The sequence below is a fragment of the Lissotriton helveticus genome, chromosome 4_2 (genome assembly GCF_964261635.1).
Source record: "Lissotriton helveticus chromosome 4_2, aLisHel1.1, whole genome shotgun sequence".
Taxonomy (NCBI): domain Eukaryota; kingdom Metazoa; phylum Chordata; class Amphibia; order Caudata; family Salamandridae; genus Lissotriton; species Lissotriton helveticus.
Genome location: NC_136064.1, coordinates 120,421,704 through 120,449,613, shown reverse-complemented (window position 1 = coordinate 120,449,613; position 27,910 = coordinate 120,421,704). Strand labels below are relative to the sequence as shown.

Here is a 27,910-nt window from a genome sequence, read left to right as displayed (position 1 = left end):
AAACAAGCTTCCGGGGACCGGTTTCTGGCATTACAGCCGTCTTCGGCCCGGCTTGCTTGAATCCTGATGGTGCAATGAGCAAGGGACTCACGTCTGAGTATACCCTTCCACGCTTAGGGTGGACAAAAATATTTACAACAAGGGGTGGTGAGGGACAGAGTCTCTGAATTAAGCAGAATACTCTCACCCTGTCAAGAGATCAGGGCTAGATCCAACACCGTTTTTTAGCTCACTGCACCATCCCAGTTTCAGAACCTGGCTGTATGCAAATTAGTCTGTTCCTGTCCCAGTGCATGATGGGAACAGGGCAAACCAAACTACAAAAGCCAATTCTTACACTGGGAAGGAAACAAGCTTCCGGGGACCGGTTTCTGGCATTACAGCCGTCTTCGGCCCGGCTTGCTTGAATCCTGATGGTGCAATGAGCAAGGGACTCACGTCTGAGTATACCCTTCCACGCTTAGGGTGGACAAAAATATTTACAACAAGGGGTGGTGAGGGACAGAGTCTCTGAATTAAGCAGAATACTCTCACCCTGTCAAGAGATCAGGGCTAGATCCAACACCGTTTTTTAGCTCACTGCACCATCCCAGTGTCAGAACCTGGCTGTATGCAAATTAGTCTGTTCCTGTCCCAGTGCATGATGGGAACAGGGCAAACCAAACTACAAAAGCCAATTCTTACACTGGGAAGGAAACAAGCTTCCGGGGACCGGTTTCTGGCATTACAGCCGTCTTCGGCCCGGCTTGCTTGAATCCTGATGGTGCAATGAGCAAGGGACTCACGTCTGAGTATACCCTTCCACGCTTAGGGTGGACAAAAATATTTACAACAAGGGGTGGTGAGGGACAGAGTCTCTGAATTAAGCAGAATACTCTCACCCTGTCAAGAGATCAGGGCTAGATCCAACACCGTTTTTTAGCTCACTGCACCATCCCAGTTTCAGAACCTGGCTGTATGCAAATTAGTCTGTTCCTGTCCCAGTGCATGATGGGAACAGGGCAAACCAAACTACAAAAGCCAATTCTTACACTGGGAAGGAAACAAGCTTCCGGGGACCGGTTTCTGGCATTACAGCCGTCTTCGGCCCGGCTTGCTTGAATCCTGATGGTGCAATGAGCAAGGGACTCACGTCTGAGTATACCCTTCCACGCTTAGGGTGGACAAAAATATTTACAACAAGGGGTGGTGAGGGACAGAGTCTCTGAATTAAGCAGAATACTCTCACCCTGTCAAGAGATCAGGGCTAGATCCAACACCGTTTTTTAGCTCACTGCACCATCCCAGTTTCAGAACCTGGCTGTATGCAAATTAGTCTGTTCCTGTCCCAGTGCATGATGGGAACAGGGCAAACCAAACTACAAAAGCCAATTCTTACACTGGGAAGGAAACAAGCTTCCGGGGACCGGTTTCTGGCATTACAGCCGTCTTCGGCCCGGCTTGCTTGAATCCTGATGGTGCAATGAGCAAGGGACTCACGTCTGAGTATACCCTTCCACGCTTAGGGTGGACAAAAATATTTACAACAAGGGGTGGTGAGGGACAGAGTCTCTGAATTAAGCAGAATACTCTCACCCTGTCAAGAGATCAGAGCTAGATCCTACACCGTTTTTTAGCTCACTGCACCATCCCAGTTTCAGAACCTGGCTGTATGCAAATTAGTCTGTTCCTGTCCCAGTGCATGATGGGAACAGGGCAAACCAAACTACAGAAGCCAATTCTTACACTGGGAAGGAAACAAGCTTCCGGGGACCGGTTTCTGGCATTACAGCCGTCTTCGGCCCGGCTTGCTTGAATCCTGATGGTGCAATGAGCAAGGGACTCACGTCTGAGTATACCCTTCCACGCTTAGGGTGGACAAAAATATTTACAACAAGGGGTGGTGAGGGACAGAGTCTCTGAATTAAGCAGAATACTCTCACCCTGTCAAGAGATCAGGGCTAGATCCAACACTGTTTTTTAGCTCACTGCACCATCCCAGTTTCAGAACCTGGCTGTATGCAAATTAGTCTGTTCCTGTCCCAGTGCATGATGGGAACAGGGCAAACCAAACTACAAAAGCCAATTCTTACACTGGGAAGGAAACAAGCTTCCGGGGACCGGTTTCTGGCATTACAGCCGTCTTCGGCCCGGCTTGCTTGAATCCTGATGGTGCAATGAGCAAGGGACGATGGATTTGGGCCCAGATCTTTTGACTGGGGGAGTGTGTGACATTGATCCACATTCAGTCCATCACTTGTTGTTTTTTGCATACTTATCTTTAGCCACATTGGACATGTTCAAAAATGGCCGCTCCACATGCACTGTTGACTGCGTCTCAAGTCATACAAGTGCGCGCGGGTTATGACGCAAGAATACGAGCGGGTGGAACACAAAAATATGGCGGTTCCTCCCAGGATGTTTGACACGTGAATCAAACAGGTCCCGGTCAGAGACGGAGATCGGTCCATGGGCGCATATGGCCCCATCGCAGTGGTAAGTGTTTAAACACATTTCCCCAGGGTTTATATCTTGATAGAAACCCTCGTATTTTATTATTGCTTTAGGATATATAATTTTTCTTACGTTAACTGTGGGCTCGAAGTGCTGCGAGAGGGCTTTTGTGATTTATAGTTGCCCATTGTCTGTTCCAGTTCGAATCAGCACGGAGCCTTTGTGTCCGGTAATTTAATCACGGATATTATTTGTTTTGAGATATGTACAGGACGAGTTTAGACTTTTTGTCTGTGTGTGTGATGTGTGTATTTCCTTATACCATGTTTAGGTTATGAATATTATTACGATTTCGACCATATTGTGTTGGACTACTATTTGGGTTACTAAAGAGAATATACATTTAGACACTTCAAGACCTCTAATCAGGTAGAGTTGCCTTGGCTTTATTTCCACTGTGACGGTAGACCTATGTGCTTTCTTGCAAACTTCATATATATAAAAAACTGTGATGTTTCCTATAATATTCTGAAGTGGCCTATTGTGGTTATTCATAGGCTTTCTACTATATTAACACTGGAGTTTGGACTATCATATCTTCTACTTAGTCATTTGAACCGATACTTGGAGCGAGAGACATACCCATCCAGGTAGGCTAGATTTTTGGTATAACTATGTAATACTCTGTGATTGTATTAAGAGAGGTGTACTCATATGTATATGTACATCGTATGGATTATTATTATGTCTGGTGATCCAATTATTTAGTATTTATTCATTTCTCCATCAATTCCTGGGTGAGATAGCGTTTTCCGCTTTTGGTGGTAACACTATTGCTGACGGGTCAGCCCATTTTCATAATTAATGGGTTGGTCATTAATTTGATGATGATGAAAACAGAATCATTAAAACATATAAATCCAACAGTACCTATTCCCTGCACGAATCCAGCTTAAGACACCCTGTAGCACAGGACACCTATCTTACAAATCATAGACAATGCTCTCCTGATCACAGATAAAGATTATCCCTGTCTCATCATCTGAATGGATCTGTCAGCCAACTTCTATACCAGCAACCATTTTACCCCCTTGAATTCTAAAATATTGATTCACTGGAAACTTCATGAAACTACCTATGCAAATGACATCAGTTTTTTTACATATGCACCTCACTTTTAGAAAACATCTATATTATCCGCCTAGAAAATTGTTGCCTAAACATCTTCTGATAAAGTTCTAGTCCTAAATATTGTTAGGTTGCCTGTTTTCTGTGTTTATATTTTGTTGATCTATATATCCAAATGACATCAGTTTTTTTACATGGGCATCTCACTTTTTGAGAACTCCAGGCATCTACATTATCCTCCTGGATAATTGTCCCTGAATATCTTCAGATAAAGTTCTAGTCCTAAATATAGTTAGGTTGCCTGTTTTCAAGTCTTATAATGTGTTGAGCTATTTAAAATACAAAGGTGACCGGTGGAAAACTTATAGATGGATTGTAAAAAATGGCATTAAGGCTAACAGAGAACTTTAAGAAATGTATCAATGTTTTTAGAAAAGCAAACAGCAACCACATAGTGTGTTTACAAAAAGCCCATCATGATAAAGCCCCAGCTGTTTCAAAATAACATTGGTTGATATCTTTTAGTTAAGTCTAAATTCCCCCGGACCTTTTTTAGGTACAATATCCTGTGGTGAAATTATCAAGTTTCTGCAAGGGAACTTTTAAAAAATGTCTACCTGCCAGCCATCGGTTTGTTTGACAACATTACCTCTACTATGTCATCATGTGTTAACATTAATTGAGACTTTTTGTCTCACCTCCTGTTTTGTAGAATTTCATGGGACATCCTACACCAGAATTTATAGCCATTCTCCTATAATTTGAAAATTGTCTTTAAGCATAGTCCTATTTTTAGAGAGAGTTAGTTTTGATGATGAATCCCCTGTCTTTGGGTGCAGTGCCCCTAAAAGAGGAGGATAAATATGAGAAAAGATGAACCCCCGGTGGTGTACCTCATTGGAATTGATACGCTCAAAGACATCCAATCCAGACATAAATTATTGTCCCATGTTAAAGGCTTATCCTCCTCCTAGAGCAAAACTCTGAACCATAGTATAAGAAAGCTAAGTGGTTTACATGTACTTGAAAGGAAAAAGGGTTCCCTCAGAGCACAGCTTGTATATGAACAACTAATGCAAATGACTAGAATTTAACATTAATGAGTTCTGTAGGACTAGTTATCTCTTGTATTTATTGGCTCTTCTGTAGATCTAACCTTCCTGTGTGCTAGCTTTAAAAGGGCCATACAGTCACTAATCCATACTTGTACCTTTGTAGAAACCATAAGGTTATATGTGAGTTAGCTTGTCACTTACAAATAGTACTTAGTTGCTCCAAAGGTACTTATGTGCTATGATCTGTGTTAGAGCTTACACACCGCATTGTGCTTTGACATGCTCCCACACAAAGGATTGCTTAACTCCTTGAAGTGAGTCTGGAGCCCAGGGCTGGAAGGTAGGAATTTTTGCTCTTCAAATGTCACTTTTTCAAGTGTCCCACACTTCAAAGGCACGTGTGGGTATGAGAGCTGGAGCATTGCCCCACGCCCTACCAACTAAATATAGTTCTGGGCCTGTGGATACTCTGGCAGGAAGAAGGACTGATGGGCTACTAATGGACTTTCATTGTGCTGGACTTCTTTGGAAGAACTGCTGTGGCTGACATGCCTGCTGCCCTCTCTGCCTGGCTGAGAAGGTTTGGACCTACACCACTTAAACTCAAAGTGACTCCAATGATGTGTGTGCTTGTTTCCTATTTTGGAGTTTCAGGGACAGCAACGAAGGTCAGCAGCACTTCAATAGCACCTGCTCTCTGCCACTTGTGAGTCCTACCCTTCTGAGTGGTGCTAATCCAGTCCTGGGTGGTTGAAGTAGGTTATTTGTGCTGCATCTTCAAAATCAATGCATTGTCATTATTGCGTCTGCTGGAACCTGCACATCTTTGGCACGGATGCTTCACTTGCATGTCATGAATATTGAAGCATTGCCTACATCTGGTGCTGCACGATGACGACACATCTCCAAGTGAGCAGCTCAAAATGCAACACCGCCCACAAATCCTAGGGATTGGAATTGACACATCACCTCCCTATTCCTCGCATTTCAATGTCAATATATGCTCCAACAGAGGTACCTTTTCAGCAGGACAAGGTTGGTCCCTGTATCCTACCCATGCTCCATCCTGATTGGCCTGAACCTTTGGATTGACCAGATGTTCCAAGTTGACACTTTATGCTTCTAAGCACTATATTTGCAGCTATTCTTTAAAAATTAATAACTATAGTTCTGCTTACTGAATTTTTGTTGTTTTTGTCACATTTTGCTGAATACATTAAATCTGGTTTTCTAACCTTGTGTGGATTTTTCTCTTTTCTTTTCATTGTTTCACTGTTTGAAGTATTACACTAATACTTTGTACATTGCTCTTAAGTTAAGCCTGACTGCTCAAGCTACCAGAGGGTGAGCACAGGTTAATTTAGGGAGGGTGTCTTAATTACTCTGACTAGGATGTGCCCTTCTCTGACAGGGTGTATACCTCTGCCAATTTGAGCCCTAATTTCTAACAGTCTGCCAATCTATCAGTCTGTCTGTTTGGGGGTTCATTAAAGAGATCAGTTTGGGAGTTCTAAGACTGCCAGGTATTATATTTCACACTACACCTTGTGTCTAAACTTTGACTGTGTATGGAGAGGTCCATAAATTGTTTTTATTGGCATGATTTTAATATCAAGCAAATAAAATAAGAGGTGCACACTTCAGAACGTCAATGTCTTTTATCATTGACATGTTTCAACACATAATGAAAATGTTGATGATAAAAAACATGCACTCATCTGGACCCTCATATTTCCAAATGTTGGACGGGCAGGTCATACGACAGGTGGATGTATGACTGCGAGTAAAAGTGCTAAATGTCTAATCCAGTGAAAAATCAAAACCATCAAACAAAGAGACTAGAGCCATAACATGGTAATCTCCTAATCCCCTAAATATTCAGTAGCCAAGAGGGGGGGTATATTTATGTTATGGTCACTATAAAGTAAGGAGGAAGACAACAATCTAAAACATCCTCTCCTTTCCCACTTGTGTGAAACAGTTTTTACACAGTCGGAGCATATGAATTTAGCAGGATATATACTGGTACACGTCAGAGTGAGGAACTAGATGAAAACTTTTGAAATCAAGATCTGGAAATGACTTGGTAAGGCATTGAAGCTATTCTACGAAGGAAGTTATGACAAAACAGAACGAAGGTTAGCCTAGTGAGCCTTTGATTTATCACCGAATCTGTGTAACTGAGTTGTTGAATCCAAAGTATAGCACACAGAAGATTATTTCCTATTGTATTCCTTCTTTTACAATTCTAACTGGGATGTCAAAATCGTTATTTTCCCCATTTAATAGGAAAGCAAAGCAGGGCTGTGTTAATGTAGAGCAAATTCCTTACCCACTTCCCTGGAGATCACAAATCCATTCCATAATGGAACTGAAATCCATGGCATCAGGCTCATTCTTCCACCATTTCTGTACCTCTTGGATGGACTTGTCATCTGCGCAGGCAAAGGTAATCTCGTTGAAATATTCACAGATTGGAAGAGGGTCGTAGACAAAGGGCCCAATGGAAAGAACAATCAATGAGTCTCCTTTCACCTGACCTGTTTAGAATAAACATTTATACTTCAGTAAATTCAAAATCAGCAAAGTAGAACAAATATAAATGTCCAGTACAACATCATATCATTATATGTTTGTTCTTCTCATGTGACATGAGTCTTCCATGTCACCTCTCAGGCTCTCCTTTGACCCTCTTAACCTCCCCAGATCTAGGTTGTCTTCAGTGTCTTATGTAGAACTCATCTGCAGTGTGTGGATGGTGGGGACGTTGGAAGGGTATCCCTTCCTTTCATATGTTTCAGCTGCAATATTCAGTGGGGGTTAGTGGGTTTTGATTATCCTGTCAAAGGATCACGAAGAGAACAGATGAGGGTTGAGCTTGGATTCAAGGGTGTACATGATCATTTTCTGAAGTAGAATTAGTGAAGGTAATTGTGTCACTTCAGAAAGATTATTGTCAATAAGGGTAGCCTAGTCATACGTGTTCAGAGGTCTCTTTGTGTCATAGGGGGAAAGACAGACAGTATAGCAAGCATTTCATTCCAGAGATTTTTGAAAAGTGCCATGGTACACTAAATAAGATTCCACTTCAGAAATATTAGGACACATTTAATAAGTTAAAGCTCTGAACTCTGGAGCTCCCGTAGTGTGTCTGGATAGAGTGGTCATGATGATAGACTCTTTTCATGGAAGTATTTGCTCTGTAGCGGAATGTGTTAGAGAAGGAAACCAATTAGGTAGGGAAAGCTATCAATAAAGGGGGACAGAATAGGACTGAGGACCTAATTTAGATATCAGCGAGCGTGATACTCTGTCTCACGGTGACGGATATCTTGTCCACCGAAATACAAATCCTATCAAATCCGATGGATCTCCTGTACTGACTGAGTTTACTAACCAGCAGGTGTACAGTGGATGTGGGAGGAAAATGGGAGCTGTTAAACTGCCCTTTAAGGTATATGAGAAAAGAGGGGAGCAATGGATGAGGGGGAGCATGAGGGGAAGAATTAGGGTATAGTCACAAGGAAAGTAATGCAACTTAGGCAGGGATGAGGTCAGAAAAGGCTAAGAGTGGGAAAAGCCTTTCAAAAACGACCTTGAATTTATAGTTGAAATGTGCAAGGGCCTCATTTGTTTATTGAATTTTTATCTTGCCATTGGATATGATTACCTACTAGTTGGAGGGTAGTGAAAGTTGAACCTGAAACCAGTTTTAGCCCACAGTAGCCTTAATCAGGGAAGCCTTTGTGTTTGAAGTTATTTACAACACTTTTAACCCCTTGCATGCTCATGACGGCACCCGACCATCATGCGCACGACGGCTGGGGCCATCCAAATCCCTCCCACTGTTAAAAACTCCTGCACAGCGCTAACGTTTGCGCAGCATGCAAGAGGTTAAAGACATTGATTAGAAAGACAATTATTTAGGAGTGATACTTTTTTCGGATAGTTTATCAAGGATCTGGGAGTTAATGGGTTGTGCTATGAAATATGTCACAGTAAGTACTCTTGCGCTTTCTAGGTCAATAAATAATAGTTGACAAGTCCTGGTTTTCTGTAGCAGTTTAATGGGTCTTTATTTATTTTTGGTTTCCTAGATCATGATGTAATTCTTGTTTTGTCTTCAAATCTCTTAGAAGTTTTCATTCTCTTTCCTCAGAAAGCTTGGAAGCCTGTTTTTTTTTTGCTTTTGTCAGTAAGCTCTCTGAGTCCCAATGAGCTTGACTTCTTTTGTCATATTCCCTTGCTGCTCTCACATATAATGAGGGGGGGCGCTTGAGAATCTTTTTCTTTAAAGCTAAATGCAGAGAACTATTTTTACTGAAAGAGCCTGACCATAATGATTTCCCAAATCCAAAATTAGTAACAGCAGATGTTGAGGATGCAATGGACGTGTGGACCTCTTACAGCTGCACAGACCTAAAAGGACATTGAGGTAGAAAGACAACCATGGTTATTCAGAGGGTCACATATATTTGAAACAATATCAGGAGGCATCTTGGATCTGTTCTTGTGCACAGTCTTAATCCTTCACAACGAGTTTTAACTAGTACATCAATAGGAGCTACTGGTTGAAAGGCAGGGGAGACAAAGCCTGTGGATCACCTGATTGACTTGCTACATGTCACTGTGGCTGATGCTGGAGGCAAAAGTGATTGATAGTCATCCATGAAGGAGCTAGTGACTATCAGGCTTGCCAGAAGAGATGTAGTCTGATTATCACATACTTTTTTCAGAATCATCACTAGACCACAAGCACCATCCATAAAGCTTAAGCAAACCTCACAGGACCACATGGATTTTGCATTTCTTACCTGAAACTGATATAGTTCAGAAACCAGCCACTAGAAGAACAAAATATGGATTTCCAAATGTGCTTCAAGGTAAAATGTCAATGATGTCTCTCTCCAGGAGTAGAAATATATAAAAGACATTGGTACCTTTACATGATGATAATAACGCCTCGGAGACACCAATATGAATGTGCTACATGAATGGGTTCTTATCATCTGGTAGCAACAGAGATCTACCTCCTCATGCCCTTTCAAGCATAGGCACTATTTACAAGCTTGAAACAGGAATGTCTGCCTGGCCTTCCCTATAAAAATGTTATAATTTCACCTACAGTCATGGATATCTGTTTTATATCCTAACTTGATACCATTTTGGATATGAAGGTGCAATTTCTGTTAGGTAAATATTGCTAAATACCTAGAGTATATTTGGGGAAATATCTGTCTGCTATCTGTGTTCTGTTACATTTAGCTGTATTTCTCACACCAAATCGCAGATCTATTTTGGCTACTCTGAGAACATAGATCTAAATTCCAAATTACGCTGTAATTAGCCTGAATTTGGCAATTCAATTTAATTATGATAGAGCATTTTTCTGCTAGATAAATATCCACCCTTTTCATTATGTTGCAGAATTTGATAGGAGTGCTGAACAATGTGATTCTCTAGTGTAGGGACATGCTAGTGGGGTGCAATGGTAAACACTGCAGATTAGTGTCAGAACGTCATTATGATGATGAAACCAATGTCATATGAGACAATGAATTATGTGCTTTTATATCATTGCATGTTATGCACTAAACAATACAAAAGGGGATGATGGACGGAGCGTTTGAGCAAATCAAACACTCACCACCAGTCAACTGATCTGGGTTTATTAGACCAACATTCTTTAGCTCACTCTGCCACCCCAGTTCAGAAATGGCCATATGCAAATCAGTCTGACCCTGTGCCTCATGGGAAGAGTCCAGCCCGAACTGCCAAGCCATGATTTCCTGGGACCGGAAACAAGCATCCTGGGACCCGTTTCGGATTCATAATCCTGATCAGCCAGGCTATCTTGAATCCAGTGGCAAAGTGAGCAAGGGACTCACGTCCGCACATAACCTGCCAACTTAGGGCGAACAATGCGATGCAAAAGGGGATGATGGACGGAGCGTTTGAGCAAATCAAACACTCACCCCAGTCAACGGACCTTGGTTTAATCCATCACCATTCTTTAGCTCACTCTGCCTCCCCAGTTCAGACATGGCCATATGCAACTCAGTCTGACCCTGTGCCTCATGGGAACAGTCCAGCCCGAACTGCCAAGCCATGCCTTCCCTGGACTGGAAACAAGCATCCTGGGACCAGTTTTGGATTCATAATCCTCATCAGCCAGGCTATCTTGAATCCAGTGGCAATGTGAGCAAAGGACTCATGTTTGAGCATACCCTGCCACACTTAGGGCGAACAAAGTGATACACAAGGGGATGATGGACGGAGCGTTTGAGCAAATCAAACACTCACCCCCAGGCAACTTTTCTGAGTTTATTCCATCACCATTCTTTAGCTGATGGACGGAATGTTGCACAATGGCAAAACATTCAACCCAGTCACAGATCTGGGATTAATCCATCGTTATTTTGCTCACCAAACCACCCCAATTCAGACATGGCCATATGCAAATCAGTCTGACCCAGTGCCTCATGGGTCTGGACTGTACCCATGAGGCACAGGGTCAAGGCTGATTTGCATAAGCCATGTCTGAACTGGGGTAGTGTGGTGAGCAAAAAAACAATGGAATTAGGCCCAGATCTCTCTACTGGGGTGAATGTATTACATTGTTTTGCATTCTGTTCATCAACTGTTTTTTCTGCATTTGTCTGCCCGAGTGGGACGGATATGCTCAGATGTGAGTCCCGTGCTCTCTACGCCACTGGAGTCAAGCTATCCTGGCTGAAAAGGGCTGATAGCCAGAAACCAGTCTTAGGATGCTTGATTCCAGTTCAGGGAAGACATGGCTTGGCAGATCGGGCTGAACATTTTAAATTACATTAGAGGCAGCCTTTGTTCATCACTGCAGTCAGCTGCATAAACATGACATTAAAACATTCCAGGTATTCACATTTGAGTAGAGATTGAAAACATGCTTTCCACTGTGATGCATACATTTCTTCCTGTTAGTTAACATTTCTCCCAATGTATTCTTGTTGCAATTGTTTTTTTTCTATTCCCATAGCTCAAACTTCACAATCAACTTGCTGGTATACAAACATCATATATATATTGCATATATATTGACTGCCTATATTGCACAGTTTTCACATGTATCTGCTACCTTCCTTCAATCAATATATGTATATATATATATTCACTGAAAAAACCATAGGTTATAGACCATATATAGTTAGGAATTAGCATTTACAAAACCTTGAAAATTCACTGAAAAAACCATAGGTTATAGACCATATATAGTTAGGAATTAGCATTTAAAAAACCTTATTTTACTCACACAAAACCATTGAAATTCCATATATAGTTAGTTGCACTAACTATATATTGCGCACCCGCAATCCACTGCTGATGATGTCACATATTACATCATTCATGACATGGTCAGTGACATCACTGATGACAACATCCAGTGACTATGTTTCTGTAAAGTTAAAATATGTCTTACATATTGAAGAATGAGTGGATGTATAAGTGTCTGGACGAAGGATTTAGTAGGTGCATGACTGAATGTATGAGTGAGTGATTAAATGTGTCTCACTGAGTGCATGGGTTAGTGACTAAACTGTCTTAATTTGTGCATCATTATGTCTGTTGTTCTGTAAACTGCTGCATGTGTTGATCAGTAGCTATATGAGTAACTATATGGGTTATTGATTGATTGCCCAAGTATTTGCATGGGAGACTGAGTGTGTGTGTGGCTGGATGGGAGGTGTGTGACTCTGTACAGATCAATGTGTACTTGTATCAATGATTGTATAAGAGAGTAAGTATGTGTTAGTATATGGTTGAAAACGTAAGGTGCTCTATGTTTAACTGTATAGAGTAGAAAATGGAAGTGTGATTGATTCTTTACAGGACTGACTAGGTGTGTGAGTAACTCCATGGATGAGTGGCAGAGTGTGAGTGTCTGTATAGGTGTATGAGTGCATATGATTGTGTTGTAAACATGAGTGATTGTATGTATGAATGATTGTATGGGTGAATGAGTGAATGTGTGTGTAGACGTAGGAATCAGTGAGTACGTATGTAGTAACTAGTATTGGTGTGTCAATGGTTTCAAAAATTATACTCTGTTTTTAACACTGGGTGAAACAGAGGTTATATTAAAATGTGAGGAGATGCATTGTATTGTCACATGAATGATATCATCAGTGATGTGGTCATTGATGTCAAATGAGATGTCATCAGTGATGTCATTTGAGATGTCATCAGTGATGTCATCAGTGATGTCACTGACCATGTCATGAATGATGTAATATGTGACATCATCAGCAGTGGATTGCGGGTGCGCAATATATAGTTAGTGCAACTAACTATATATGGAATTTCAATGGTTTTGTGTGAGTAAAATAAGGTTTTTTAAATGCTAATTCCTAACTATATATGGTCTATAACCTATGGTTTTTTCAGTGAATTTTCAAGGTTTTGTAAATGCTAATTCCTAACTATATATGGTCTATAACCTATGGTTTTTTCAGTGAATTTCAATGGTTTTTTAATAGCAAATATCATAAGCTGTCGAATGTCAAGTACGTGGTAAGAATTTTTTTTTTCGTGTTTATGCACACTGATCTGCTTTGATTGCTGCCCCCCACCCCTCATTTCTATTAGGAGTACTCTCTCTTTGCAGATAGTGAAGGGTAGTTAACGCAGCCCTTTCCCCCTTTGTAATCCGTCGTGCCTGCTTCTCTCTCCATTTGATTGATTGTTCTCTTTGGTTCATTCTCTATTTACAAACAAGCACAGAGTCGCAATACTCTGTTTAGTCTTTGCAGATAGCGAAAAATCGTGTAAAAAAACAAAAGGAATCGAGCAAAATCAGTAGGCCACTAATGGGATCTCTTTTTGACCCTCGCTAAAATAGAAACATTAGGAACAACCTGTTGAAAATAGCAATGCGTATGTACATAAGCGGCGTTCATTTGTGTTCACAGTACCCCTTGTTGATTGTTTCAATCGAGCATTGAATTGTTCGATGTTAATTCTCTTAAGGATCTTCTCTACCTGCAAACGAGGAAGAATAGGAATATTCTCTCTCCCTTTGCAGATAGTGAAGGGTAGGTAACGCAAGCCTTTAACACGTCGTACCTATTTCATTCCTCATTGATTGATTGATTGTCCGAACATTGACTGTTTGGGAATTAGTTCTTTTTGGAGGTATTCCCTGTTTGCAAATAAACGTAGGAAAATCTTTGCAAGTAGTGAAAGGGTACGTAATGCGGACCTTTCTCCCCCGTTGTAATCTATCATGCCTATCCCCACTGATTGATGCACCTGTTTCACCCGGACCATTTACTAGACATACGTCATCTGGCCCGACCAGAGAGCACCCCTAGTGAAAAGGACATATGCAATAATAACGAAGTGATCACTGTATCCTGTTAACAGAAACTTTAGCATGAAACAACCTGGAAAGAAAAGAATAGGAAAACGAAAATCAGTAGGCCACTGATGAACATGAACTTTTATTAAACAACGAACAAAGAAACGATAACATAACGTAATGATAAAACCTATTAATGTCCTAGAAACAAGAAAACGTTAAAATATGCCAGTGGTGAGAGACCAGAAAAACAGTAAGAGAAACCAAATCACCCCTCGCTGTCCCACCGCCTGCCACGCCAAAAAAATCGATAGACTAGGGAAAATGCAAGTCAGTAGAACATCCGCCCCCACTCTGGAAACTTCCAAGGTGGGGCAGGGTTCCGGCTACGCCCAGCCGGGAGCAGCCCATATAAGGCAGGTCCTGCTGCCACGCCTCGGCCAGGAGATCCTAACGTAGGGTGTAGCCGGAGGAGAGGCCGAGACCAACGGGACCCGGCCAGGGGATTGCCTTTACAACGCTGAACAGTTGCAGGGGGGGGGGAATGTCTCCTCGACCCTCCCCTCTCTCTCCCAGTCCGGCCGCGGTGGCCCTTGAGAGTTGCAGGTAGTCCCGCCACATGCTCTTCCGGTCCGGCCACCAACGGTCGGGGGGCCGAGGCCGACGGAATCCGGCTGCAGCCGATAAACCAAGAAACCCGTTCATGGGGCCAGAGCCAGGGGCGTCCGGCCGACATCCACCGGAAGCCCGGCCCGAAGACGGACGGGACACTTCTTTCTTTTATAATGGCTGCGACAACACTGGGGGGGGATGTCTTGCACATGCCTCCGACCCCCCCCTCGTCCTCATCGCCTGGTCCGGCCATAACAAATCTCAAGCGAGACGCCGTGGGGTGCACTGGGAGGGAGAGACGGTGCGAACAGGCCTCTCCCGCCTCCCCAGTGTAGGCTTCCCAGCTGCACCCTCAGCGGTCCAGGCGCCCGGAAAAGAGTTCTTCCACTGTGGCCATGCTGCAACGTCTCGCCCGGCAGGGTGGAGCCCGTCCGTTCATTTGACCCCGCGATCGCCAGTAGCTACCGAACTCTCAAAATGGCGGTCGACCTGGCAAGAGCGGGCCCAGCATAAAGAAATGGCCCGGTCACTGGTTGACTCCACCACCGTAGTCCTCCACGACCTTGAAGATTCTAGAGGAGCCGCGGGAGTCTCCCACCCCCGATGGGGAATGACTGCCATGATCACCCGTGGAGTGACGAAACTGTATCCGCGGGACGTCGGCGCCAGCCTCACTTTGAATTACTAGAATCCTGCAGACCTCACTTCCGGTGAAAGCACAGTGTGACCCGGTAGGAAAAATTGTTGCACCCCCTCCCCTTTTTGACTGATAGTTCAAACCACCGATCCTTTCCTTTGCCCTTTTAACGGAACTTTGGACTGCCTCCCCCTCTTTTACATTTTCTAGAGAAAACAAAACATTAACCACTACATTAGCATAGCAGTTGACACCAGAACTGTTTTCAAATTGAAAACCAACAACATCTTCAACAGAATCCTTTTTGTTTCTGCTGTGACCCTGCTCCAGCACAGGCATTGTCCCCAGCAGTAATTCTGCAATGCCGGTAAGAATAGCTGTGGTGCCTACTGGACTCACTCACCCCCGCGGCGCCCCACGCCGTTATTTGCTGGGCGGCAACTTGCTAGACATCACCTTCGTGACATCCAGATTTCAGCGCGTTCTGCTGCCTTGGAACTATTCGCACAACAGACCGCTACTGACAAGAATATTTCATTATTGGTGCTGTCAATTTCAATAAATCTATTGGATAATTCAAAATAAATTGCCACGGTCTCTTCGTTGTTTAAATGTTTTTACTGTTTTTGTTTTGTTGTATATATTTATATGTTATTAAAGTTTTATATTCCTACTACTTTGTTGGAGTGCTATATATTTTTTATGTGACACATAATTGTAAAAACTTTGATGTACAAAGAGTCATTCCTGGAATCTTCCGCTTCAGGCTCGGTCCCCTCCCCAATCACAATACAGGATAGTTTTCAGATAGTAGGAACACGTGTGGTGTGACGGATCTCATCGGGTGTGGGCCTTGATCTACTATAACTCCTTTGAAGAGGGGTGATTCTTTACAGCTGGGGCCATAAACTACATCTGCAGGGCTAGCTGATAGCCTGGACAATCGGACACAGAGGAAGAGGAGTGTCACAGGGTGCGGTAGTGAATAGGGCGAAAGGGAGGTGTCGGGCGGGCACAGTGTGATTCTCAGGGAAGAGCAGCGCAGATGGGGGGAGGTTTATTGCCCATGCATAAGACAGAGAGCGGGGGTGACCAGTGCCTGGGGAAGATGCTTGCGAGGGTGAGGAGCCATGCTACGAATCGACAGCGTGCAGAGAGTGGGTCTGGTCAAGACATCTAAAATGGCTGCCGTGCACGACAAAAGTGTGGCATTTCAAAAAAGGCAAGATGGCGCAGACAATGTTTTTCAACACTTCCTCATTTCCTTCGAATCGAACGTTAACAGACGTTGGGGCATATTACCAAAGTTAAGCGATATTTATCGCTAACGATGCTTACCAACCAATTTTTTACCACTAAGCATCGTCAGAAATTATCGAAGATAAACCTTACTATTATCAAGGTTTATCGCAAATGCGATAATAAACGGCCGCAATGCATGAATATCGCTAAAAACTCAGCGATATTCATGCATTACCGAGCTAATACTCTTAGCCATGTTATCCACCTCCCATTGGATAACATGGCTAAGAACTGCTCAGGGCAGGTGTTACTTTTTGGAGATATTCGCGCTTAGCGCGAATATCTCCAAAAGTTGGTAATAGGAGATAGATATCTTGCATGTTGTAATGCAAGTTATTGTGGTATATGGAACTCATACCATAATCTCTCAGGAAAGCAGAAACTGATCCTTTTGGGACCGCCTAAAAAGGCCTAGGGGGTGAGGAGTACTCTACTTTGCCCCCTTTTCACGTTCCGAACTATTTTATTTTACTCTCTTCTGTAATTACACAAAATACCAGCGATAAGATGCATCGGAGACACACAGTGAGAGAAAGGAGGCCGGAGATGAAGAAGACATGTCAAATACACATTGGAGATAATATAGTGGCAGAAGGGAAGTAAATATGAGTAAACTTACCATGTAACATAAAAATGTTGCACTCTATACTATAAGTCTCATTTTATACTACAATCACTTCGCTACAACCTCATAAATTAAAAATAAAAATAAATAATGTCTCAAACAATTTTTGATTTCTAAATATAAATTTATTCTTCAAAATTTTCTAAATTTGAAACAACTAGTAACATGTCCTCATCAGTAATTTCCTCTTCAATCATCTCATCTGGAATCTCCTCATTAAAAGTCTGCAATGATGATTCTTGTAACTCTATGGTCTCCAAACACTCGATAAATTCGCCATCAAGAGATTGATCAAAAAAATCATTCAAGTCATCTCCTCCTTCTGACAATATTTCATTATTGGTGCTGTCCATTTCAATCAATGTAGTGGAATCATTCAAGTCATCTCCTCGTGACAATATTTCATTATTGGTGCTCTCAATTTCAATCAATGTAGTGGAATCATTCAAGTCATCTCCTCCTTGTGACAATATTTCATTATTGGTCCTGTCCATTTCAATCAATCTAATGGAATCATACAAGCCATCTCCTCCTTGTGACAATATTTCATTATTGGTGCTCTCAATTTCAATCAATGTAGTGGAATCATTCAAGTCATCTCCTTGTGACAATATTTCATTCTTGGTGCTGTCCATTTCAATCAATCTAATGGAATCATACAAGTCATGTCCTCCTTGTGACAATATTTCATTATTGGTGCTCTCAATTTCAATCAATGTAGTGGACAATTCAAAAGAAATTGCCACGGTCTCTTCATTGTGAGCCATTTTATTTTGAAATTGCTTGCTGTAAATTGCAGAAAAAAATAATCACTTTCATTTATCGTTTTTAGTAATACATAATATAAAACTAACTTCATCAAGTATTTAGTATAACAGAAGGACTGCAAATAAATAACAGAAAACATTTTTCAAATTATCTTCAAGTGTACAACATAGTTCCCCTTACAAATTAACAACTCACCTTTTTAAAAGTAGCAGAAGTGTTAGTACTGTGTAAATCAAACACCAGAAATTCACCACCAAAAATTCCTCACAAATGTACCTCAGACAGTAGTATCACAAAATGGCTGTGGTTTCCTCTCATTTGACATATATACATAACCAATTAACTTTCATCACACACAAATACAAAACCAAAGTAACATTTTAATTGGTTCTAAATTTCAACACTTTCAAATGTGTTTTCCCCATGCAATTTTCCATAGGACATTTACATACGTCTACAGCCTGAATGGCTGAACGGAATTACACCAAACTTGGCAAAATGGTACATCAAACCTAAGAGGTCAGGAAGGATCTACTATGCCCCCTTATGGTCATTTCCCCCTTCGCTTTGGCCTCCTCTTGTCTCTCAATCCTACCGAGAGACAAGATGGCGGCCGCTACGGACTGTTTGGAATGTTGACAGACGCCGGAGAACCAATCAGCTTCGCAAAGCTCCGTAACGCGAAAAGTACGCGAAGCGGAGCGCTGTTACAGATATATATCTTTTTTTGAACGTTAATTTCTCAAAATCCACTGGAGCACATATATTGAGACCTAGCAAAGGCACATCGGGCTACCAGTCCCTAATATTTTGCCAAGTTTCGTGCAAATCCATTCAGGTGTTCGATTATTATTATTATTTTTTTTTTTTGCCCCGCGGGGCCCTTTTAAAACCTCCACATCAAACCTAGGGGGTCAGCGAGGATCTACTATTCCCCCTTATGGTCATTTGCCCCTTCGCTTTGGCCTCCTCTTGTCTCTCGATCCTACCGAGAGACAAGATGGCGGCCGCTACGGACTGTTTGGAATGTTGACAGACGCCGGAGAACCAATCAGCTTCGCTTCACAAAGCTCCGTTGCGCGAAAAGTACGCGTCCTAGGACGCTGCCCGGTCCGCTGTTACAGATATATATCTTTTTTTAAACGTTAATTTCTCAAAATCCACTGGAGCACATATATTGAGACCTACAAAAGGCACATCGGGCTACCAGTCCCTACAATTTTGCCAAGTTTCGTGCAAATCCATTCAGCCGTTCGGGCTAAAAGTGAGGCCAACCGCCCTATGGAAAACTCAATGTTAAAAACACGTTTTGGGACCCCCCTTTTTTCTCGGCCCCCCCTTGACGAACCCCCCCCAAATTTTCAAGGGCTGCTCAGAAACAAAATGTGCCATTTTCCTGAAAATTTCAGCCAATTCCGTCCACAAACGCCAAAGTTATTAGACATAGAATTTTCAAAAAACCCATAGAGAAAAAATCCTAACTATATATACCTACTGGCGACCGCCAGTAGGTAATATATATTCACAGAAAAAAACATAGGTTTCACACACGTTATAGTTAGCTGGACATTTTACTCATACAAAACCATTTTAATTACCCCGTTATAGTTAGTTCAGCTAACTATAACGTCATGAGTGATGTCATGAGTGATGTCACTGGCCATGTCATGAGTGATGTAATATGTGACGTCATCAGCAGTGCATTGCGATCGCGCGAGTTATAGTTAGCTGAACTAACTATAAAGTGGGAATTTCAATGGTTTTGTACGAGTGAAATGTCAAGCTAACTATAACCAGTGTGAAACCTATGGTTTTTTCTGTGAATTTGCAAGGTTTTTTAAATGCTAATTCCTAACTATAACGTGTGTGAAACCTATGGTTTTTTCTGTGAATTTGAAAGGTTTTTTAAACGCTAATTTCTAACTATATCTGGTCTGAAACATATGGTTTTTTCAGAGAATTTTTAACATGCTCATTACTGTATCAATTTTATATTTTTTACATATTTATTTTTCACAAACGGTTTTTGTATATTAAAATAGATTGACTGCATCCAGTAATATGCAATGGCACAGCTAATTTTTATGATTTGGTTAAAGTTCAACAGTATAGTCTACATCTTCAATCAACAATAAACACTCAAATTTGTTATTTCCTTTTTTCCTGATTTTTTTTAAAGTGGCCGCATCTGCAATTAATTTTCGATTTTTTTCCCTACGGAGTCCTTTAGGGACCCCATGAGAAAGCCTAGGGGGTTAGAGAGTCTCTACCCTGCCTCTTTTTCACGTTCTCCACTATTGTTTTTGACTGACTTCTGCCTTGAGGGTGCGCGCCACGTGAGCGCACCTAGCGATTTTTTTTTAATTTTTTTTTTGTCTTTTTGGGTCCTTCAGGGACCCCCTGAGAAAGCCTAGGGGGTCAGGGAGTCTCTACCCTGCCTCCTTTTCACGTTCTCCAGTATTGTTTTTGAGTGACTTCTTCCTCGTGGGTGCGCGCCACGTGCGCGCACCTCGCAATTCGTTTTTTTTTTTTAAATGGGATTTTTTGCCCATCGGAGTCTTTCAGGGACCCACTGAGAAAGCATAGGGGTCACGGAGTCTCTTCCCAGGCACTTTCTGGTATCTTCATGTGTAACTGTTTTAAACACTGGTTGTCCTTTCACAGGAGTTAGCTGTAGTAGATCTCCAAAAACGATGACGTGTTTGCCTCCAAATAACACATCATACTCTGTTTTAAGAATTTGTTGCATTCTTAACGGCACAAAGGAAAGCATTACATTTGATACCATGCTTACCTCATCAATAATGAGAAGTTTCATTTTTTTCAGGACTCTGGAAACTTCACAACAAGCTTCTCCAGATAGCATGTGGTATTCTAATTTATTTTCGTGCTCTACTGGCAGCATCAATAAACGATGTAATGTAATACCTTTACTGTTATGTGCTGCCAACCCAGTTGGACCGGTAACAACACAAGAGAGTGACGACTCTGTTCTTTTCTGTAGATAAGTTGCAATTGTTTTAATTAGAAAACTTTTTCCAGTTCCTGCTTCTCCACTCACGTATAGTTGGACAGGTTTAAATGACATACATGAACACTCTTTTTTCTCATGACATAAACCATGCTCAATTTGCTCTGTCACTTTATCGTATATTTGTTTTTTCTCAACAGTTAGCAGAAAATTAAGAGGCCTGAAACACGTACTGCAAAGGACTTTCTACAACTACATCACCTAAATCATGACTCAGTTCATGATTTAGGTGATTTAGCACACAGAGGGACAGAAAGTACAAACAGAGACAAAATGGTACAGGCAGAAGGTGGGAGACTACAGGCAGAGAAGGACAAGATTTAACATGGTAACACTGTAATACACACCAGCAGCCATATCATAATAGGCCTCTAGAGATGCACATGAGAGGGTGCAGGCAGAGGGTACAGCCAGAGGGAGACGGTTGGTGCAGACAGAAAATACATTTCCAATTTAAACCATCTCACCCTTTCTCTGCACCACCTTTTCTCTGACTGCACCATCGCTCCCTCTGCCTGCAGCCCTGCACCATCTATCCTCTGATTGTACTAGTTTACTCTCTGCCTGAAGTATCTCATTTTCAGTCTGCACCAACCCACTGCGCCCTTTCATGTGCATCTGCAGAGGCCTATTATGATATGGCAGCTGGTGTGTATTAGACAGCGCTTACATGTTAAATCTTTTCCTTCTCTGCCTGCCAGACAGCAGATACACATCCTGGCAGAGGTGGGCTGAACAGTTAGACGAGCAAAGGCCAACTTTCTAAAAGTAGCATTTACAAACACAGGATATTAAAATAAACCTTACTAAAGGAAGTATTTTATCATTCTGAGTTCAGGCATACTAAACTCGACGTGCTACCATGTTCCCTGATCCTGCCGGTACTATAGCGTGTAATAGCGCCGACAGCTCATCTTGCCTAAGAGAACAGGTAGCCCTTCAATAGTGAAGAACGAAAAGGGCGGTAATTCACTACTAGAACATGCCACACTCTAGGCTGGTCCTACCTTACACTTACAATGCACCCTGCCCATAGGCCTACCATAGGGGTGACTGATATGAAGGTTAGGGAAGGTTCCGGGACTGGCAAGTGTGGGCACTTGGACAGTCAGCGTGACAGTATGGGGCTGTACGCAGGGTCAGCAATGGCGGACCTGAGACATATCTTATGAAGCCGCTTCTGGGGTGGCGCAACCAGCGCTGCAGGCCAACTAGCAGCATTTGTATCTACAAGCCCCGGCACTCCTCGTGCACTTTACTGGGGACTGACAGTAGACCAAATAATCCAAACGTGGAAATCAATCACATATACACTTTACATTGGGAGCACTTGCACTGCGGCACGGATTGGCCGTGGCACAGTGCCCTGAGCATCGAACACCAGCAAAACATCTGAGGCACATCAGTACAAAGTGGAAGGGAAACTCACGCCAAGGTGCCAGGTCTAACACCAACGGAATGGTGGTTAGGTTTAACAAAGTTCTTAAAGAAATCATTTTTTGGGCTAAGATTTCTGGTCTTAATTGGAAAGAACAAGTGCTTAAAAAAGTGGAGAACTACAGGCTAACTCCACATTGTTCTACGGGTACATCTCCATTTGTTCTTTTTTAGGAAAGATCCCCCTGTACACTGCTGGAAACATCGTGGGTGAGGGATTTTGAAGATAGTATCAAAGTTTCTTCACATGATAATGGGGTCACTCAATCGTTTGAAAAAGATATGGGGTGGCGTGTAAAAGAAGAAAATAAATGTTTAAATAGAAAAATACATTTTAACTCAAAACATTCTACTAAAGAAACTCATGTAAAAATTGGAGACTTGGTTGTCATCATGCTTCCTGGTTCTAAAGTAACATTTTCAAAACCTAATAAGGTTATTAAGGTTTTTCAAAAATGCAGTGAGAACTCTAGATCACAGAATCTGGAATTTAAATAGAGTTTGTGCTTTCTCATTTTCTATTCCATCTCCCAAACCTATGTCTAGCACAAACACTAAGTGTCAGTCTTTATCTCCATGTTGCTCTTCCAGAGCTATCAAGAAGCTGTATTACTTTTCTTTTTACCTTTTATATTGTTGTGTTAAAGAGGAAAGGTGTGTAGTATTCTTGATATCTTGAACATGCTCATGATGATATGGGTGAAATCACAATAGTGGTTCTAAGCTGGCCTGGAGCTTTAGAATGTATCCTTTGAAATGTACACAAGGCTGTTACTGTCTGGGCTGTGGCTTGGATGTATCTCTCTTTCCTTGAATTAAACCTACCAACTCATCAACCTTAACATGTGTCCTGCCTAATTCTACAGCTGATTATGGATCTTACACCCTCCCATACATTTACATTTGCTACAGGGGACCATGATCCCCTGCACAAATTCAAATAAAGCCCCGGGGGTTGGCAGTCCCCAGGCTGCGGGGGGCCTTGAGCCCACCCCCACATATATTTAAAAAAGACCCCCAAGGGTGGTGTTCCCCGGGGCTGCAGGAGGGCCATGTGCCCCCCCCTCTATTATTCTTACTTTACCCGGGGAGTGGCGGTCCCCGGGGCAGTGTGGGCACACGTTATGATTACATTGCTACCGGGATTTGGCCCCACCGGGGGCTAATTAGCATTAAATTAGGCTTCATTGTTTTTTTCTTGTGATACGCGTATCCAACGCACATCCCGCGATGTAAAAAAAATATTTATTTTTTTCGTCTTGGGGGTTCTTGTGGGACCCCCTGAGCAGGCCCAGGGGGTCAGGAGGACCCTCTCAATCTACACACTCAATCTACACACATAAACATGTAAATAAAAAATCACATTTCTTCCCACATTAATTAAAAAACAAACACACATTTCTATTGCTTGAACATTTCAACCCTTTCCAACTGACAGAACTTTCAACCCTACCCCATTCTCCCTACTGCCTGTTACCATAGTAACACTTCATGGAACACAGGTCAAAAGTTCATCACGCAATGTTTCTAATCAAAACAGCAAGTGTGTTTGACTTTCCAATATACTAGCTTATCTTATGTAACATTCCTTTCTATTACTATTTGTTAACTAATATTATTCAGGCTTTTAAAAAACAGAAGCATGCACCCTAGTTTTTAGTCTATAACATGCAATCATTTCTCTTCTTTTTTTTTAAACTGCATCTTATTCACCATTTTAGAAAAATCTTAGTTTTCAAACTGTCATTTCATTTACAGAGACCATCTGCGTGCATCCAGACCTCCCTTCAAGATGCTTAGAGTGTGGATTGTGGGACACAGCTATATTTTCTGGATCCAAAGGTATGCAGAACAGCAAGGAATTCACAAAGACATAGGTTTACCAAATGTAGATATTAAATGGATTGGACAGAGAGGGTTAAAGTGGCACCAATTGACGCCATTGGTGAAATCCAATACCCTGACCTCATAATTGCGCACTGTGGTGGCAATGACCTTGGCACTTTGACTGGGGTAGGTCTGGAAATGCTTATGAAGGACACCTTTAGAGAGCTGATGTCAAACTGCCTTTATTAATTCTTACATATGCCAAATACAGAAATGGAACTGGTCCAATCTATTCTGTCCACAGATTGAGAAAGCTAGGAAACATGTGAATAATCCTTTTCTGCTTTTCTCCAAGACTATAAAATGGGGTCCATCTACCACAACAATCTGCGTTTCAATATGCATGGCATCTATAGGAGAGATGGTGTACATTTTACAGATAAAGGAAACAGAGACTTAAGAATCTGCATCGGTACTTACTTGTAGGTACTAACATCTTTCAATAAACACAATGCTCTTTGTAGAGCCACCCAACATCTAAATACATAAGCCTGATAGATATCTGAAAAATATTTTTCTTTTTCAGGCTTCGATACGCATACCGGACGGCTTAGAAATCGGGCAGCATACGTGGTACGATATGCGTATCCAATGCATGCACATCACTGCATACACAAATCCTAATTTTACTGTCAAAAAAATAAAATACAAATCTGCCCTTAATTCAAATCTTGTGTGCCCTGGGGAGATGGTGGATGCCGGGGCTTGAGGAGGCTTTCAGCCCCCCACACATTTGCATATGCTGTGGGGGCCATAAGCCACCCGCACATGTTCAACTAAAGCCCCGGGGGTGACGGTCCCCGGGGCTGCGGGAGGCAGTGTGCCCCCCACCATTTCAATTTAGTAGGGTGGCAGTACCCGGGGCTGAGGGGGCCTTACAGGCCCACCATCATTATACTTTTAAGCCCCAGTGGGTCCTGCTATTATACATACTTTGCCCTGGGGTATGGATTCCCCAGGGCAGTGTGGGGGGATTGGATCCCCCCACACTTTATTTTGACATTGCCCCCGGGATTTGGCCCCCCCGGGGGCTAATTAGCATTAAAATAGGCTTCTGGTTTTTTTTCTCCATGCAATACGCGTATCCTATGCGCATCCCGCAATTTTTAAAAAAGAATAACTTTTTTTTGGGCCTTGGGTGTCCTTGTGGACCCCCTGAGCAGGCCTGGGGGGGTCAGGGTGTTTCTACCCTGCCCCCTTTGCTTCTTTTGCGCACTTGTTTTTCAGCTTTCTTGTGCCACGGTCCTACCGAGACAGAAGATGGCTGCCAACACTTCCTGGTTCGGAGTGTTGACAAACAGTTGACAGCCAATTAACATGCAGCTCGTGACCATAATCCACTAGTTATCACCCTCAAGATGGACAGATTAGTTAGCAGGGAGAACTCCTGGTCGCATTATTAAAGGATGATCAGTATGTAGAGCATATGAGCAGCTGTATTAATGCCTTTTGGGATATCAATAGTGGGAGTGCTTCCCAAGGGATGGTATGGGATGCATTCAAGGCAGCTATAAGAGGCGAGACCTTGAGCTATGACCTACACAAGCAAAAACAAGGAGGTATAACTGTGAAAGAACTCTTTAAGGCGGTAGCGGTAGCAGAAGAGGAATTAATCTTAGCACTACAGCAAGGGATATCCCTAGAACAAATAGCGGCTAGAGCAGAGGCAGTCGAGAACATTGCTAGGAAAGCAGCAACTTCTACAAGTTTATTAATTTGCAGATTCCAACCAATTTGGGATTGAGACAAGTATTATTATTATTATATAGGATTTCAGGCTCCATTTACCTGCAGCCCAAGTCATTTTTGCGACTAGGGATTCTTGGTTTCTAGTGACTATTTTCTGGCATTTGTAGTTGCTGGATGTCCGGGACAAGCTGAGTCCCTTTACGGTTTCTACTGTTATTACGGCAGCAACCTGTCGCTTACATCGCACGTTCTATTTCTTTACTTCTAGAAGTAAATTGAGAGGACTTTTTATTAATTAAGCGGCAACTTTAAGAAATGTTGGCTTTTCTATTCTCGAATGGTGCTTGTAGTCGGATGTATGACGTTACAACGCAGGCTATTACAACGCCTGCCTTTACAACACCGTTTTTACATCGCAAACCTTTACAACGCATAGCGCTTAGAGGTGCCGGATAGTGATAAGTTTAATTTTCTATTCCAACTCCAGTCCCCGTGGACACTAGGGAAGGTTTTGGATAGAAAATTAAATGTATTCCCTATCCTAGAGCGCCCCCCAGCACAATGCGTTGTAATGGTTTGCGTTGTAATGACCGCGTTGTAATGGTAGTGCGTTGTAAAAGTTTCGTTGTAAAGGTTGTCCACCCTTGTAGTCCGTTCTTTACAATAGCGGGGCTAGTCTTTTGTCGAATTTCATGAATACTAAGACAATTTTTTCTATACGGTTCGCGGTCTAGTTTTTCCCGAGACAAGGGAATTTATACACTCTTCCGGGTCTGTACTCGGACTCTGATGATTGCCGATAGACTCTGGTTGTGGGCTCCCTTCTCGAGCGAGGTAAGAAGTTTCTTCACCCTGTACTATGTACTAGACTCACCTGACTACTAGGTGTTGGACAGCCATTGGTTTCAACAGCTTGCCCATATGTTTTTTTTTCACTTTTATCCACAGATTTGAGAGGACACTTACTCGTGCCTCACCGGGATTGAACCGGTCCTTTCTGTTACTGCCTTTGTGATTACACATAAGTGAGGTCTGCTCTATTTTCCATTAGTGACGGATTTTTATCTTTTCTGAATAGGGAATTTTAGGACGGCATGGTGTTTTCAATAATTACTGTAACTCTCCCTATTAGGTTGACTTGGTTTCACTACCTTTTACTGATTTGATTGTGTTCGGCGTCTCCTCATGGACCAGCCTATTATTCGGTGACAATGTGGTCATATTCTGACTTTGCCCCATTGGGGACCATTATTTGGTGTAGAATGTGTCAGGACGTTATTAGTAAAAATGATGATAGCACACGTATGTCAGGAATCACACCATCGCCTCCATAGTACACTTTGGGACACTTACATTAAGGAAAAGGAGGCGGGTGATCATCAAACCTAGACTAATCAACCATTGGCATACTGTAGGATAGGTGGTACACACCCTAAGATGGCCGCCGCTGTGGCCGTCGTCTATTTATCTTTACAGCGGCAAGCACAGTCTAGTCATTATGTGGAACGCACGCTTTCCAAGCTGCGCACTTCAACTGATATTTTCGTCAGAGAGCTTCGTTCTACGCTTCCTCTGACTAAACTGGAGTCCGGAGGTGGTTTAAGTTTCAGAATAGTTGCGGAATAACCTTCCGCTTAGCATCATAGTTCACTTGCTCCTTCTCAGTGTGTATATCTGTTAAGGAGGCGAGAGTATTCCGTGTAGGAAGTGTCGTTAACTATTAGACATTGGAGGACAGAATAACCCGCGTCGTCGTGAGGAATCCTGAAGCGGGTGTTAGAGTAGTCGCTGGAGTTTCTTTGTTCACCGAACTTCTTCCAAGTATGAGAGGTAGAAAGAGAGCAGCGTTTGGACCTCAGTACTGTAACAGATTTTGGAATTGTTACTCAATACCTCCCCGAACTCAGCAACTGTGATATCTCCGTCTTGCGCCTTTCCCTTTACCTTTCCTTCCTTTTCTTATCCTTCCTTG

The 27,910-nt window shown here is 42.3% G+C and overlaps 1 protein-coding gene across 1 annotated transcript in view; it reads right to left on the bottom strand.

Moving 5' to 3' along the window:
* Window positions 1-27,910, bottom strand: part of LOC144752082 (nicotinamide N-methyltransferase-like) — a 42,017-nt gene that overhangs the window by 8,079 nt on the left and 6,028 nt on the right. The window contains exon 2 of the mRNA XM_078640032.1: window positions 6,949-7,156. Within this exon, the coding sequence (XP_078496158.1) occupies window positions 6,949-7,156 (208 nt within the window). The remainder of the gene's footprint in view (window positions 1-6,948; window positions 7,157-27,910) is intronic.